The sequence below is a fragment of the Theropithecus gelada genome, chromosome 10 (genome assembly GCF_003255815.1).
Source record: "Theropithecus gelada isolate Dixy chromosome 10, Tgel_1.0, whole genome shotgun sequence".
In the NCBI taxonomy this organism is placed as follows: Eukaryota; Metazoa; Chordata; class Mammalia; order Primates; family Cercopithecidae; genus Theropithecus; species Theropithecus gelada.
The window spans coordinates 449,818-465,813 of record NC_037678.1 but is presented as its reverse complement, the minus strand read 5'-3'; the positions used below and the strand labels follow the sequence as shown (position 1 = coordinate 465,813).

Below are 15,996 nucleotides of genomic sequence, written 5' to 3'. Positions count from 1 at the left end.
CCGAGATCGCGCCACTGCACTCCAGCCTGGGCGACAGAGCGAGACTCCGTCTCAAAAAAAAAAAAAAAAAAAAAAAAAAAGAAAGAAGCAGGCCATGGAAGCCACCAGATGGCACCAGAAGCAGTCCTACCTTCCAGCACCCCCCACCTCCCCCAAGCACCCCTATTAGCACCCCTATTCACCTCACACGAGCACCCCTTCCAGCCCCCTCCACCTCACCGCAGCTCCCCTCCCAGCAGGGCCCACAGAGCCCAGGGAAGGGGTGGTGAACAGGGGCACCGCAGCCCCAGTAGGAACTCAGCCAACCCACAGAGTGAAAAAGACGACTGTATTTGATTTACAATGAACAAGATTTACAAAAAGGAGTAGGGTGGTCTTGGTGGAACTGCTCCCAGTCCCACTGGACTGGGTGGGGCTCTAGGGCAGCCTGTCTGACAGACCAGGACCCCAGGATGTCTGGGCCCCGACGTAGGACTTGACCTACGACTCACTTGACCTTTGACGTGGGGCCCAGCAGCCTTGAGTCCACCCAGAGTGCCGGCACCCTTGGGAGGCCGGTGAGGTCAGGAAGGCATCGTACCGCTTTTTCTCCTCCTCCCATCCCGAGGTGGACAGACAGACGCAGGATCTGGGAGCTTGCCCTGGGGGCCACAGGCGCTCAGATCCCCAGGGGCCCAACCCACGGGCATGGAGGCAGCTGCTGGTGCGTGGGCGGAGGCGGAGGCCAGCTGCCCCCAGCGTGGCAGCGTAAGGCACATTTTCAAATCACTCGAGACTCGACAGTGAACACCCGATGCTGGTTCTGCCGCCGGAGGGAGCTGGGGCTGGGGCTGGGGCTGGTGCTGGTGCTGGTGCTGGTGCAGCGCCCGGGCAGTATTGCTCAGAGGAAGATGCTACAGTCTAGACGTTGGGTGGGTTCCTGCTGCACCCACTCCCGCATGGGGCGCGTTCTCTGGGGGAGGGTGGGGGCCTCAGCCACAGCCACTTGGCCTCCTCCCCCGAGGGGCTCTCAGGTACCTTGGGTACCTACGCCCCAAAGCAGCACTGGAGATTGGAGGTCAGAGGTCAGTGACCTTGTTCTCCAGTGCAGCCGCAATCTGCTGCAGGCGGAAGGCCAGCTGCATCTTCTGGGCGGCGGGGTCCTCCTCCAAGGCATTGATGATCTGAGGGAGAGTCTCATCAGAGCACATTGGGGGATCGCCCGGCACCCTCCCCCCGCCCCCAGGGGCCTGACCCTACCTCGTCATAGTACTTCTGTGTGTATTGGTAGAGCTGGTGTAGTGCCACGAGGGTGTTTAGGGAGTCCGTGTGCGCCTGCAGGGTGACGGGACGGTCAGGGCAGAAAAGGGGCTGTGGGAGCCCCAGGGCTCGCAGGGGTAGTGCAGGACGCCCAGGACAAGAGGCCTCCCCGGGGCAGCAGCTGGGGCCTTGGGCACAGGCGGCACTTAGGGCCCCCCATGTGGCATGGCCTTAGACACCCACGCAGACAGAATCCTGCACACACAACCATCTCAGTGTCTTCTTGTGTGATGCACAGCTATGGATGGACCCACAGGGAGGGGGCGCTGTGGGCATGGCTGTGGGTGGGGCCACAGGGAGGGGGCGCTGTGGGCATGGCTGTGGGTGGAGCCACAGGGAGGGGGCGCTGTGGGCATGGCCGTGGGTGGAGCCACAGGGAGGGGGCGCTGTGGGCATGGCTGTGGGTTGAGCCACAGGGAGGGGGCGCTGCAGGCAGGGCCGTGGGTTGAGCCACAGTGAGCGGGCGCTGTGGGCATGGCTGTGGGTGGAGCCACAGGGAGGGGGCACTATAGGCATGGCCGTGGGTGGGGCCACAGGGATGGGGTGCTGTGGGCACGGCCGTGGGTTGAGCCACAGGGAGGGGGCGCTGTGGGCATGGCCTGGCTTCAAACAGCTCACACTCCCCACACACAGCACGCTCAATTCACATGGCTGGGCCCACCTCGAGGTCCCACCCCACCCTCTCTCCCCCTCAACACCATTTAACCCCTGCCCTGCAGCTCAGGGCCAGGCTCAGCACAGGGTAGTAGGAGCCAGGAGCAGGGGAAGGCCATGGGTGCTTCCCTGGTGGCCTCCTTACCCGGGAAATCTCTGCCAGGTGTGTGTTCATGTCCTGGTCGCTGACCTGCACCATCTGCCGGATGCCCTTGTAGTAACTGCAGGGGTGGGAGCATCACAGTGTGGGCAGCGGGGGACACAAAGGGGGTGGTGGGAGAAACCAAGGCCTGAACCTCCCCGCAGGGGGTCGAGGGTGGGCACGGGGGCCTGGCCTGGAGGGCGGGCAGCACTTACTCCTCCACCATCTTCTTGTAGGTGGAGATCTCCTTGGCATAAAGCAGCTTGTTGCTGGGAGAGTCCTGTCGGGGAGAAAACCCAGTGATGCCTGGCCAAGGGGCCCAGGCTGGGGCCGCTCAGAGTCCCCCTGGGTAACCTCCCCTGCCCTGAACTGACACGTTCATCAAGAAAACTATGGGCCGGGCACAGTGGCTCACGCCTGTAATCCTAACACTTTAGGAGGCTGAGGCGGGCGGATCACCTGAGGTCAGGGGTTCAAGACCAGCCTGCCCAACATGGTGAAACCCCGTCTCCACTAAAAATACAAAAATTAGCCGGGTGTGGTGGCGGGCACCCGTAATCCCAGCTACTCGGGAGGCTGCGGCAGGAGAATCGCTCGAACCCAGGAGGCGGAGGTTGCAGTGAGCCCAGATCGCGCCACTGCACTCCAGCATGGGCAACAGAGCAAAACTCTGTTTCAAAATTAAAAACAAACCAAAACAACTACTTATTTTGTGATCTGTAGTAAAACTCAGTTTCTCTGCTTGGGTACTGTGGTGAGAGGGCAAGTGGTCTCGGGATCTCCCAGGCTCTGCTGGGCGCCTGTGCCCCCAGCCTCGGCCACGCGCCACCCCCTCATCAAGGGCTCCAGCCCAAGATGTGCAAATCCACACCCCAGACAAGCTCCCAGCTCACAAGATGCTCCTGGGGCAGACCCAGGCCTCCCTGCCCCGACCTGTCCCCACCCCACTCACGCGGCTCAGCTTATGCTCCGTGCGCGTGCAGGCATCCATGAAGGTCTGGGCGATGACTGACAGCGAGGCGTCCACCACCTCGTGGACATGCACGTCGAAGATGAAGTGGGGGTTCTTGAGGATGTTCACCCAGAACCGGAGTGGTAAGCTGAGGCAGAGCAGCGGGAATGAGAGCGGGGCTGGGCCTGGGGGGTGCGGAGCCTCCCAAGAGTGAGAAGTAGCGGAGCCGGGCTCGGCTGCGGGGGGGTGCGGAGCCTCACCTGTTCGTCTTCCAGATGTGGATGGTGTCCTCATCCTGGATGTTGTGCTTCTCCGCCTGCTCGTCCAGGAAGTCGAAGAAGTACTTGACTGCGGGTGGCACCGCGTGCCCGGGCGCCAGCACGCTCTGGAAGAAGTTGTCCACAAACTGCTGCAGTGTGCCCTGTGGGGGGGTAGGGTCTCAGTGTGGCGCCGTGGGCGCAGCCCCTGGGGGGAGGGTCTCAGCGTGGCGCCGTGGGCGCAGCCCCTGGGGGGAGGGTCTCAGTGTGGTGCCGTAGGTGCAGCTCCTGGGGGGGAGGGTCTCAGTGTGGCGCCGTGGGCGCGGCCCCTGGGGGGGAGGGTCTCAGCATGGCGCCATTGGCCCAGCTCCTGGGGGGGTGGGTCTCAGCGTGGCGCCATAGTCACAGCTCCTGGTGCCAACCCACACACCCACAGGGGCCCACCTTGACTGAGAGCAGCCTCGTCAGGTAGATCTCAGTGATGGCCTTCGTCCGCTCCTTCTCCTTCACGCTGCCTCGCTTGGACTTGCCCTCATCCACCTCGTCAGTCGGCCGCACCAGGTGCCACACCCGGTTCTCCTCCTCCAGGAGGGCATGGCCTGTGGGGAGCGGGCACTGAGGGACCCCCACCCAGGTCTGGGGCATGGGTCCCACGGGGAGCAGTGGTGGCGGGGTGGGTGGGGGTACATGTTTCCAGGGCGGACGTGGTCCATGCCGACCACCCGGGGCTGGAAGGAAACGGGCAAGAGGGAGGGACTCACGCTCCCCAGGCAGGTCCTGCTGGCTGTCCTCCGGCTGCTGGGAGACCCCCACCTTGGAAAGGATGAGGGTGGCTCCATCCCGGACCTGGGGAACACGGTGGTGAGAGTGGGCTGTGCCCCGGGGTGCCCAGTTCTCGCCCGCCCCAGCCCACATGCTCACGTTGTAGTGCATGAGAGTGTTGACGCGCTTCCACCGGCCCTCCCGCTGTGACGTCAGGTCCAGGTCTGACAGGATCTGGGCTGTGGAGCCCGGACGCCACTCTGGGAAGAGACAGCCCAGCTTGGGCCCCGGCCACCAAGGTTCCTCCCACTGCCCACCACTCCCACATGAGAAAGCCGGCCAGGCAGGATCCTGCCCCAGGACACGGGCCAGGCACATGGGCGCCTGTGTGCAGACGGGCAGGGACCGTGTGCAGACGGGCAGGGACCGGCACTCACCCAGGACCACGCTATCTGGCCTGGGCCAGCAGGAGCAGGGCTGCCCGCGGTACACCTGGTCAATGATCTTCTCCTTGACCTGGGAGATGGTGTCACAGTTGAGGACCTTCACCGGGATGGCATCAACTCCCTCGTCCTGCACGATCACGCTCACCGTCTGCCAAGACATCCAGGATGAAGTCGGACGGGGAGGCCCTGCTCTCACCTGCACCACATAGGAGCCACTGTCTGCCCCGCCAGCTCTGCACACCACAGCGGCACCCTCGGACAGCAGGCCTCCGCCGGCAGGCTCCAAGCCCCCGAGGCTTCCCAGATGACCACACTCTGCCCTTCCCCTGCCTGTTCTGGCTCAGCAGAACAGAAAGACGGGGACAGCTCAGAACCGCTCACTCAGGCTGACATACAAGCTCACGGAAGCACATGCACAGACACGGAATACACACGTCTCACGCGTGCACAGGCTCCTGCCATACCCACCGGTCACGTGTGTACGGAATCCTGGACACACCTGGTGTGCCAGGCCCCTCACATGGCCTCCAGGAGGTGGGGGTGCCCAGGAAGAGCTGACGGAGGGCCCGCACACTTACAGCCTCCAGAGCCCACAGCCACCGGCACCCAGGTCCCTCCCTGAGCCCGAGTAAGAGCAGGCTGTAACTCGAATCCACAGAGGAGGTGGACGGCCTCTGGCCTGTGGGTCCCGTCTGTGGCCAGGGGATGCCCAAGCTCCTTAGCCCAGATCCGAGGCGCCCATGGCGGCCCCCACCCCAGGAGCTCACCAGAGGCGCATACTCCACATCGTCACCCAGCAGCCCCGTGTCATTGAGAGTGTACTTGGCCTTCTTCTGTACCGCATCCACTGGGCCCTTTTCCACCTGATGTTTGATGGCCTTAAAGAGCTTGTACAGGGGCTCGCCGGCACTGTCCTGGAGTAACACGGAGGGGAGGCTGGGAGGTCAGGGGACTTGGGGCCTGGAAGGGGCCCCCGGAGCCCTGGCCAGAGGCATGGACAGGGTTGACCGTGTCAGGGGCAGGAAGCAAACCTGTCCAGGCAGGGCCCACCTCAAGGTGCTGTACAGATAGGGGGGACACTGGAGGGAACGGCAGCAGTCTGCCTCGCCCCTCAACCCCCAGCCAGGCTGCAGTGTAACCCACCTTAAGATACTGGTACAAGCAGATGGACATCCAGTTGGACAGCATCCTCTCCACCACAGTCTCAGACCTGGGGGTGCAGGGAGGCCTTGTAGCAAGTGACCCCGTAGTATTCCTGAGGCCCAACTGACTCCTCCAAGCACCCGGCCACGCTTGCGCCAGCGTCGCCCGTCCAGGCCTGGGTGTGGCCTGCAGTGAGGACTGCCCGGTGGCAGCACCAGCCCTTATGGGAATTCTGCCACCTTTCCCCTGTTCTGCAGAGGACTTACGCTGTGACCAGCTGAAACCGCTGGACAGGAAGGGCTAGAGTCCGGCTTTGTGTTTGCTGCCAGGGACATCACCCCTAGGCTGACCCCACCACCACTGCTGGCTGGAACCTGCCGGCTCCTGGGTGCCCAATAGGCCTCTGTGCCACCTGCCACCAGCCCCTGTGTTCGCCCCGCCTGTGGTCCCGCCCATGTGCACCTGCGCAGCATCAACTTGGGGTTCTTGGCCACCACATACTGCTCCAGGAGCTCCAGGAAGAGCGTGCGCATGATGTCTGTGTAGTACTCCAGCTTCCCGTGCAGCGCCACCGTCAGCAGGGACGCGAAGTAGACCTTGGCGCGGGCCGAGAACTCCCGCTGGTTCTCCAGGGTGTGGATGAACTGTGGGGGCTGGCGGTCAGAGCCTGCCCAGCGCCGCCTGTGCGCCCTCCCGCCCACCCGCCGGCCACCCGGCTCACGTTGATGAGGAAGGACTTGCTGTTCAGCAGGTTGGAGAACTGGTAGAGGGCCTGCTCCACCACCGGCCGCCGCGGCTCAGGGATGTCCAGCTTGCCAGTGATCATCACGTCCTTGTCGCCGTCCTTGGAGGGCAGGAAGAAGACGCGGTCGGTGTAGGTCTTGTAGTCCAGCACGGGGATGCCAGCCTCGTGCACGTCGTTGGTCTGGTCCTCCATCTCGATCATCAGGTCTAGGGGGAGGCTGGCGTGAGACGTCCCTGGCCACCTGGGGCCCTGATCCCCACACCACACACAGCGTTCCCGCCGCAGGAGGAGCCCAAGCACCAGCCCCCGAGCGGCCGCCGCCGAGCGGCCCCTACCCGTGAATTCCTTCTTGCAGCGGTCCCGCACACTCTCCTCCAGGCCCTCCAGCTGGGACTTGATCTTCTCATACTCTCGTTCGGCCTGCTGGCTCTTCCTCCTGCGGGGCACAGGGAGGCTCCTGGGTCCTGCCGGGCCGACTGCTCAGCTGCCCGGATGAGGAGGTGGATCTACACGCCTGCCTGTGCAGGGCGGCGGGTGAGGCCAGAGGGGCCGAGGCGGGAGGGCTGAGGGCTGGGGGTGTTGGCACAGCCGCGGGGCGGGCTCACCAGTAGCAGTAGACAGACACCGCGATGACAACCACCATGGGCACAATGACCAGCGGCAAGATGAGGCTGAGTGGCACATCGCTCACCCGTGTGTCATACTCCACGCGGCCCAGCACCCACTCGCGAGAGCCGAACTTCACCTGCGTGGGGGGCCAGGTTCAGCGCGGTCCCGTGGGGGCACCTCCCGCCCGCCCCGTGCACGCACAATGAACTCAGGCAGGTTGTGTGTGGTGTCCCGTTTCTGCCGCCGCTTGGGCGGGGGCTGCACCTCCGGGGGCTCGCAGTACAGGTCGGTCTCCGTCAGCGTCTTCATGGTGCAGCGCTCGGCACCCACAAAGGCCTCGGCCTCCTGCAGCGTCATCGCCTTGTTCAGATTGGTGCCCTGGGGAGGGGGCAGCGGCCAGGGTGAGCAGGAGGGAACTAGGGACGCGTGGACCAGCTCTGAGCCCAGACCCGAACGGGACCCAGAGCCCCGGGGCTGCACCATCCTCACCCGGGCGTGGATGAGCTTGTTGACCTGCTTCTTGACACCACCTGTGAAGTTCTCAAAGGTGGGGTCAGGCACGTACTCGAAGGCCCCGGCCTCCGTCCTGAGCAGGGCACGGTGCCCGTCCATCTCGATCAGCACCGTGAGGTTGTAGGCCTCTGGCTCCTCGGGGACAGCCGGGGACAGGAAGACAACCTTGGTGTCGTTGTGGAACACGTAGTCCATGCCCACCACCTGCAGGCAAGTCCCAGCCATCAGCCCCCGGTGAAGACCCTGCCCTTCCTGGGCATGATCCCATTGGCTGGTGCCAGAGCTGAGCCCACACCAGGACTGACCGTCACAGGCTGCAGGGATTCAGCCTCCCGCGGCGGCTGCCAGGACTGCAGGGGCTCCGCGATGACCACCATGGCAAACCTCTGGATCAGGCTGAAGCCCTGACCCGTGACGTTGATGCTGCGACCACCACTGGGGAGGGCAGTGCCGCTGTGGGCTCGGCCGGCAAGGGTGGTCCCTGCAGGCTTTGCCCTCCCGTCCCCGCCCACCCTGGCTCTGCCCACACAGGGCTTCCAGGTGCATGTGTGGGTCTGGGTGGGCAAAGGGGCAACACGGTGGGCTGTGCTGAGCGTGGGACTGTGCCACCGTGGGCGGGGGGCACGCGGGGCCTGGTGAGCATGGAGCCCTGTGGTGTGCCCGTCTGGGTTTCTAGGAGGAAGTGGATCTGGGGTGCAGTGGGGTTTTCCAGAGGCTTCCTCCCGCTGCACAGACCAGCCCCACCACATTCTTTTCAGCGCAGTCAGCCAAGGGCACTGAGGAGGCAGCTGGGTGTGGGCAGAGTGGGGTGGGGCGGGGCGCACCAGCCTCACCTGGCAAAGCTTCGCAGTGGCTCGAAGGCTCGCAGCACGGGGTTTTCACGGTAGGTGAAGAAGATGCTAGGGCTGGGCACCGGGGAGCCCCCATAGGAAACCTCCAGGGGCATCTGGCCCCGGGTCGCCTGGGGGCCTGTGACACACTGGAGCTGCGCCCCAAACTTCGTCCTGGGGAGGGAGGGTGCTAGTCTGCATCAACCCCTCCCCCGGGACCAGCCCCAGCCCGACCAGGCTGGCCCCGCCATCCCTTAGGGCCACTCAGGTCTCAGGAAGTGCCCCCCTCCATACCCAGGGCCAGGGCCAACCAGACTCAGCAGCTTGGCGGTGACACCCACACTTTACACGGGATGCCGTTGAGGGTCACCCGCACGTCCTCCTGGGAGCCCGTGTCCAGGTAGGTGCCGTGGATGGTCAGTGTGGTGCCGCCCGCCTGCGGTCCCTGCTGCGGCTCCACACTGAGAGGCTGGGGCTGCTGAAAGAGCCGCAGGGGCAGTCGGGTGAGGATGGGGCACAGGACACCCTTAGCCCTGGGCTGGGTGGTAACTGTCGTGGGGAGGTGACGGGCAGAGCCCTCCTCCCGGGTTCGGCAGGTCCCCGAGGCCAGGTGCTTACTTGGAAGGTGAACTGGACGTTGGGAGGCGAATGGCCGAGTTTCCCGAAGACGTCCACCTCGACACCCCCAGTGAAGGGCGCCTCTGCAGCCTCAATCACACACACGATCCTGGCGGACGACAGGCAGGGTGGCCCAGGCCCTCCCCGACCCACCCCTACCCTGACACCCTCACCCCCTCAGCCTCTCCACCCACCCCGTCACCTGGAACCCCAGCGTGGGTACTGACACGGCCGACGGGGCCCGGGCCAGGGCCGTCCACTCACCGGGTGGACACGGAGTAACTTTCCGGCTGAAAGGCGCAGTTCTGGCCAGCCACGGAGATCCTCTGGATGTCCTCTGCTCGGACACCCAAATTGGACCCCAGGATGGTGATGCGGATGCCGCCACCAAGGGGGCCTGTCTCAGGCTGGACCTGAAACCGCAGAGCCGGGTGAGCAGGGAGGGGCTCAGGCCAGGGGCACGGGAGGGTGTGGGCCAGGCTTCGAGGAGCTCACCCTGGTGATGACGGGCGGCGGGCACTCGGAGGTGCCATTGCACAGGGCCTCATACACGCACCTGCTCTGGCCCCCGCACCACGCACACCTGTAGTCAGGGTGAGCGGCCTGGCACAGGCTGCAGTCGCTGCGGCCAAAGGAGCAGTTGTAGAGGGTCACTGCGGGGAGAGCTGCCATCAGCGGTCACCCCGTGCCTGCCCGGCCCCCACCTGTCCCCACGGTGCCCACCTGTCCCCCCGCCCATCCCCCACTGCACCCGCCCGTGGCCCCCACCATGGAGCTTGCTGTCGATATTCTTGCCGTAAGACTTGACGTAGAGATGCAGAGGCAGTGTCTCGTTGGCATCGTGGGACAGCTGGGGAACACACAGGGGCACACTGCACTTCCCGCCCCCACAGAGGGGCGCGGGTCGGGGGTCACGAGGGCAACCACCCTGTGGCCACCGGGTCCCTTCCCAGCCAAGGGCAGCAGGGGAGGCCTTCAGGTATCGGAAGCTGGGGAACCCCACGGACACTGCTCTGCGCCACTCTGTCCCCAGGGAGGCAGAGGGCAGAGGGGGCTTCTCCAGCAGCAAAGCGCATGGCAAGCCCCTGGCTGGGTTCTGGTCCCTGGGGTCTCCCTGCTGCCCCTCCCCTCACAGTCCTGGAGGTAACCCACCACCCCACCCTGGGCCCTAGGGTCCAGCAACTGAGCCGGCCTGCCCTGGAGCCGTACCTTTGGGGTCCGAAAGACGAAGGTCCCGGATTCCTGCATGCTCACTGGCTCCATGAACTTGAGCAAGTCACTGCCCACGTGCAGGGAAGAACCCTGCAGACCAACCCATCAGGACCCTGGACAGGAGGCTCTGGTACCCTGGCCCTCCTCCCAGAACCCCTGCAGTCCCTCCTCAGTGCCTACAGTGTGAGCCCTCTGCTCACCCCACACGTGCCTGTCCCTCAGACTCTCCCATGCCAGCTGACCCCTCGGCCACTCCAGAGTCCAAACACCTGTGTCTGCAGAAGCCTCTGAACGCCCTGTGTGGGTGTCCCCTGGTCACCTCCACCACTCATCCACCTGAGGGCATCACCCGGCCCACCCGGCATCGTGGCCCCCACAGCTCCCTCCTCGGGAGGTGGCACTGGCCCCTCAACCTCCGCACGCCTGCCTCCTCCACCACCTCTGCTCAGTCCCATCCAAAGGCCCCCGCGTGCTCCCTCCTGGCTTCTGTCCCCGATATATCCTATGCCCTCTACCTCATGTGGGGGTCCCGAGTTGGGGAGCACGGGTGGAGCTCAGGCTACCACACACCCATCAGCACCGGCCTGCCGCAGCCTCCCTCCGCACCTTAGCCTGTCGTCGCCCGGCACCCCTCCCTCCGCACCTTCACAGTGTCCAGGTTCTTGCCCTGGAAGGTCACATCTGTCTCATGGTTCATGGGGATCACCAGGGGGCTGGGTTCCAGGAACTGGGGACAGCTGTCCTCCTGGGAGAGCAAAGCTGGTCAGGTGCTGCCTGGGCACAGCAGAGCAGCCGTGCCCTGAACAGTCCCCCGAGGCCCTGAGGCCCCTCACCATGTCCCCGAGGCCCCTCACCATGTGGGCACGGATGATGCCGTCCTCGGGGTTGGGCGAGGCCTCCCGGCACTCATGGTAGCGCAGGTCCCACTGGCAGGTCCAGCGGTTGCTCACGCAGGAGATGCACCTGCGTCCAGAGAGGGTTGTGAGCAGGGCTGGGTGGGTGGGTGGGGCGGGGTCGAGGGGCACGAGACACTCACGGCAGGTTCTCCTCCAGGCTCATGGCCTGGCGGCAGTCGTAGAAGGGGTACTCGTAGGAAGTGAGGAAGATATTATCTCGTCTGAGAAGGAGCTGGATGGTCACAGCTACGTGGTCTGCAGACAACAGAGGGGACGGCATCAAGGTGGAGGCCGCAGGGCCGAGGGCTGGGCTGAGCCCCCCCTGGGGCTGACTCCGGGAGCCGAGGTGGAGACGCCTGGTCTTCAGATGGCGCCTGCCAGGACGCCCGTTCACGCTGGGCTGGGCCTGCCACCTGCTATCAGATCTCGGTTCGGGTGTCGGGCCCAGTGCGGGGTTTGCCTTCCTCCCCAGGGCCAGGTTGCTTTCGTACCCTCTGTTCCCGCAGGCACTGAGGGCAGCGGCTCCTTGGAGTCTGGGTAGGACCTGCCAGGTCCCTGCCCACGTCACTGCGTGGCCCCACTGCCCCCAAAACTCAAGGGATATGGGCGTGACGCCTGCCCTGGCCCACATGTGAGGCCCTGCAGCCTCTGGGAACCGCCCTGCTCTCTCAGGCTGGGCTGGACACGGCAGGGAGGGGCGAGGGGCGTCTGCCGAGACGATGGGGCCTGGCACCTGGCACCCAGATGCTGCTCTGGACGTGATGAGAGAACAGGCTGAAGACAAGTCACCCTCACTATGGGCCTGGGTGGGCGTGGCTGTGGACAGCCCTGGTGGCCCTGCAGCCTCTGGGAACAGCCCCCACTGTCTCAGGCTGGACAGGGCACCCGGATGCCGCTCTGGACGTGATGAGAGAACAGGCTGAAGACAAGTCACCTTTGTTACGGGCCTGGGGGCATGGCTGCAGACAGCCCTGGGGGCCAGAACCTCCCCCACCAGGCACAGCAACCCCACCCCAGGCTTCAGGCTGGGCCCCTGGAGGGGCCGCAGAGCGTGCCTGTGCCCAGCTTGCACCCAGGGGCCAGCAGAGGCAAGAGCCCACGTGCACAGGGCCCCGTGTGACCGAGAAGGGCCACCTGGGGGCTTGGAAGGGGCCTCACCCTGGCCTGGCGGCGTGATGGGGATGCTGCTTGGGGAGTTGCAGATGACGGTGCCGCCCTCCACACGGGCCGGGTGTGGCGGCGACTCCCCAAAGAGGCACAGCAACTCATCCTCCTTGCTCAGGGCGGGGAGGGGGCTGACGGTCAGCTGCACCTGAGGGAGGAGCCCTGCAGCTCACACCGGGAACCCCAAGTCCTGTCTGCCCACCTACCCCTGACTCGACCTCCCTGTGTGTGTGGGCGCACGTCCCAGAGGAGCCTCCAGAACCTGACTTCGCATCTTCCAACACAGGCCCCTCTGTGGTCACCCCAGCAACTCCTGGGAAAAGGCCTGGGTCTACCCTGGATAGGGACGAGCCCCACCCCTACCCACCCAGGTCACAGGGATCCAGGGAGCCAATGGAGGGTGGGCTCCATCACTAAGGCTCAGTGCCCGGAGCCCAGGCGGGGGAGATGTGGAGCCCTCCCCTGCCTGTCCCAACAGCTCCTAGCCTGGGGGAGCCCCCACCTGGCCGAGCCTGGGTCCGAGGACCCCCACCCCAGCCCCACCACGCACCTCCCCCTGGGCCCGCCGGCTCATGTTCTGTGGCTGGGCGCTGGTGATGGCCACGCAAGACTTGCTCCGGCTCCACAGCCAGTGGCTGGCCTCCTCGGCCCGTGGACACTCGGCCTTCCGGGTGCATCTGCAGGCGCAGGGGGCGGCCTCAGCACTAGGACTCCCTCAGCCCAGGGTGGGGTCTTGTTCTCCCAGGACAGTGCAGTGTGTCCCCCGACCCAAGCCATGACCTACCAGGATCCCAGAGGCAGGCTGTGTCCCCGATCCCCCCCAGGCACTCACCGTCCCTCGACGACGCACCAGCCGCAGTAGGGGTCCTGCGAGTCGCGGCACTGGGTGCAGGTCGGGTAGCTCAGGCACTCCTGCACTGGCAACCGGAACACCTGGGGCAGCGGGGCCGAGAGTGGGACCATGGCAGAGGCCACACGGGCCTTCCGCAGACCCCAGATGTCCCCAGACCGCCAGCTTGACCCAGCTTTGTCCCGGGGCCTCGAAAGCCTCAGAAACCTCAGGCTTGTTGTTAAATAGTTCTGGCTCTGTGTGGCCATGGCCTGCTGGCCATGCCGAGCCCACGGAAGCTGGGAGGTCTTGGCTGTGGGGTCTCCTGGGGCAGCTCCCCTCCTCTGTACTGGTTCCCTCTGAGGGGTACTCCTAGGCCCAGCCTGAGGGGCTCGTTTACACCAACCCCCCACAAAGCTTGGGGCCGAGGCCCACGTCCCCCACTGACTGAGCTCACAGAGGCTGTGCCGGGACCCCGTCTTGCCATCCACCCTCAGAACACCCAGGTCCCTTCCATCAGGACGGGGCACAGGCGGGGCCAGAGGGAGAGACCTGGTTGAGACCACACAGGACAGAAGGAGCGGCAGAGACAGGGGCAGTGCCAGAGACACAGAATGGAGACACTGCCCGGGACCCGTCCAGCCGCCCCTCTTCCAGCCCAAGGGGAAGGGCCTGGCTCTGCAGCACCCAGTCCTCCTCTGGCCCCCAGGCCTGTCATAAGGGCACACTTGGCCTGGAGTGCTCTCCGCGGTGCGTCCGGCTCACCTTGTCCTGGGTCATGGCGTACAGGCTGGCCAGGTCTCCAGACAGTACCAGGTCGCGCTTGACTCTCTTGTTTATCTCCACAAGGATGGAGTCGTACTCTGAGGAGGTGCCATTCGGGGTGAGGTACACCTGTGTGCATGAGGGCAGGCTGGTGAGGGCAGGGGCCTTGTGCACAGACAGGCCCTCCAGAGCCCCCCTGCCCCAGCCTGGGCCAAACCTTGAGGATGCGGCCGTCAGAGGTGCCCAGAAAAGCCACGGCGTGGTTGTTCTCGGCGGTGACCGTCACGGCCGTCAGGTTCAGGCCTCCACGCTGCAGCACAGCCGTGGCTTTGAGCCCGTCGCGGCTGCCCAGTGGGTAGGGCAGGTGCTCCGAGCCACACGGGAAGCTCTGGCTGGAGCCCTGCGGACCGCAGCGTGTCAACGGCAGGCAGACCCCCCGTCCTGAAGGGCCCTCCCCACTCGGGCTCCAAGACTTGGGACAGGCCCTTCCCTTCGGCACACGTGCCCCACACACGTCCCCGCGAACAGGGCCCACATGGCAGGGAGCCCCACCGTGCTGTTGTGTGACCCAATGCCCGACACAGGCCTGGGACTGGTGCCGGCGTGAATGGCACTGAGACACGCAGCACCCACCCACGCGAGCACCCACGCTGGCGAGAACCACGGCCACACTGCTCACGTGCACCCTCCCCAGCAGGCTGGGACACGCAAACCCACACACGGACGCCTGCAGTCCGGGCCCCGCAAGAACACACGGAGGCCCATACCGGCGCGTGGCCGCCGCACAGGATGTCACCGTGGAAGGGCTTGTAGAAGATGTCACGGGATTCCCGTGGGGTTGTAGAAGATTCCCAGGTGCCTGTGTAGCAGGCGTTGCGGTTGGCCTCCATCTTGGCGTGCACCTCGTCCAGTGGGAACAGGCAGAGGCCCGCACCAGGCCCTCCACTGCTCCGGCCGTCTCTGCTGAAGGCAGCGTACAGCACCCTGCCAGAGCCAGGCGCGGCCACGGAGGCCGCCAGGCAGGTGCCAAAGGCCGCGGCATTGGCGTCGGGGTCCCGACACTGCAGGTCCATCTCCAGGTAGGAGTAGTAGTTGGGGTCCTCTCTGCACATGCGGGCCAGCAGCGTGCGGTTCTGGGCCGGGTGCTTGTCCTGCTGGTTGAAGACAAAGAAGACGTAGGGGCCGTCCTCGAAGGCCGCCACGAACTGCTGTGTGTTGGTGGACAGGTAGCCGGCCTTGTAGGTGGCGTGGTCCGTGTAGGCTTCAAAGGCTTCCCTGCTGTCGGTCCGGTCCAGCAGCCGGGTGCTCACGATGATGCCGTTGTCGTGCGGCCCGTTGCCTTTGCCCACAAACAGCACGCGGTCACCGGGACCCGTGGAGCTCACCAGCCCCACCGTGGCCACGCCCTCGTCATTGCTGGCCACGAAGGACTTCTCGCCGCTGCCGTCCTCGTAGAACAGGCGGAGGGAGATGTTACTCAGGGCACGCAGGGCGCAGATGCCCTTGAAGAGGCTCCCGCACTCCACCAGGCGCTTCCTGGGAGGGTCGAGCAGCAGCAGCTGGTTGACATTGTCGGTCATCTCAGCCTCGTGGCACTGGCTGGCCTCGATGGGCGGCGTGCACTTCTTGTTGTCCAGGGCCGGGCCCGTGGCCACCTGCTGCTCCAGCTGCAGCTTGGCATCCAGCTGGTAGAGGGCATTCACCGCCCCCAGGTACACCACGCCTGAGGCCTCGTCCACAGCCAGGTGGTTCAGCTCTCTCTCGCTGCGGAAGAAGTCCAGCTTGCGGGACCTCAGGCTGCCAGCCGCACCCAGCAGGCCCAGCAGGGTCAGGGCCCAGAGCCGCAGTGCCATTGCCCCTGGCACCCTGTGGGAAGAGTGAAGGGTCAGGGGAGCCCCGGCCCAGAGGACCCCCCATCAAATCCCTCTCCGGGCCCTGCCCCAAACGTCAGAACATGGGACAGAGAGGATCGTGCCACTCCACGAACTGAGGAACCCGGAGCTCCACCCCTTCCTGCTTCACACCCCCGCCATCCTCAAGATCTTGCTGGAGACCACCTCCCAGCCCTCCTCAAGGCCACCTTGACCGACCACTGGGGCCAAGGCACTGCCACTGCCCGCTACAGGATCCCTCCCGGAGGTGCTCACAACACCGGCACGC

At 65.4% G+C, this 15,996-nt stretch overlaps 1 protein-coding gene across 5 annotated transcripts in view; it reads right to left on the bottom strand.

Annotated features, from left to right (window-relative positions):
• Positions 1–309: 309 nt before the first annotated feature.
• PLXNB2 (plexin B2) overlaps positions 310–15,996 on the bottom strand; it is a 32,518-nt gene continuing 16,831 nt past the window's right edge. For 2 of the 5 annotated variants that reach the window (XM_025399063.1, XM_025399064.1), the window contains 33 exons: positions 14,604–15,702; positions 14,054–14,236; positions 13,837–13,965; positions 13,075–13,175; positions 12,793–12,919; positions 12,237–12,390; positions 11,219–11,333; positions 11,037–11,145; positions 10,826–10,927; positions 10,180–10,272; positions 9,739–9,820; positions 9,466–9,623; positions 9,235–9,383; positions 8,971–9,079; positions 8,694–8,830; positions 8,356–8,526; positions 7,828–7,957; positions 7,211–7,726; positions 7,006–7,145; positions 6,736–6,836; positions 6,377–6,606; positions 6,118–6,299; positions 5,656–5,722; positions 5,280–5,426; positions 4,504–4,660; positions 4,226–4,326; positions 3,749–4,150; positions 3,308–3,468; positions 3,048–3,195; positions 2,311–2,375; positions 2,099–2,174; positions 1,240–1,314; positions 310–1,163 (listed from right to left, as the gene is read on the bottom strand). In XM_025399063.1, coding sequence (XP_025254848.1) covers positions 1,059–1,163; positions 1,240–1,314; positions 2,099–2,174; positions 2,311–2,375; positions 3,048–3,195; positions 3,308–3,468; positions 3,749–4,150; positions 4,226–4,326; positions 4,504–4,660; positions 5,280–5,426; positions 5,656–5,722; positions 6,118–6,299; positions 6,377–6,606; positions 6,736–6,836; positions 7,006–7,145; positions 7,211–7,726; positions 7,828–7,957; positions 8,356–8,526; positions 8,694–8,830; positions 8,971–9,079; positions 9,235–9,383; positions 9,466–9,623; positions 9,739–9,820; positions 10,180–10,272; positions 10,826–10,927; positions 11,037–11,145; positions 11,219–11,333; positions 12,237–12,390; positions 12,793–12,919; positions 13,075–13,175; positions 13,837–13,965; positions 14,054–14,236; positions 14,604–15,689 — 5,808 coding nt within the window. In that variant the 5' untranslated portion in view covers positions 15,690–15,702 and the 3' untranslated portion in view covers positions 310–1,058. The remainder of the gene's footprint in view (positions 1,164–1,239; positions 1,315–2,098; positions 2,175–2,310; positions 2,376–3,047; positions 3,196–3,307; positions 3,469–3,748; positions 4,151–4,225; positions 4,327–4,503; positions 4,661–5,279; positions 5,427–5,655; positions 5,723–6,117; positions 6,300–6,376; positions 6,607–6,735; positions 6,837–7,005; positions 7,146–7,210; positions 7,727–7,827; positions 7,958–8,355; positions 8,527–8,693; positions 8,831–8,970; positions 9,080–9,234; positions 9,384–9,465; positions 9,624–9,738; positions 9,821–10,179; positions 10,273–10,825; positions 10,928–11,036; positions 11,146–11,218; positions 11,334–12,236; positions 12,391–12,792; positions 12,920–13,074; positions 13,176–13,836; positions 13,966–14,053; positions 14,237–14,603; positions 15,703–15,996) is intronic. The other 3 variants (XM_025399067.1, XM_025399066.1, XM_025399065.1) reach the window with 3 other exon arrangements.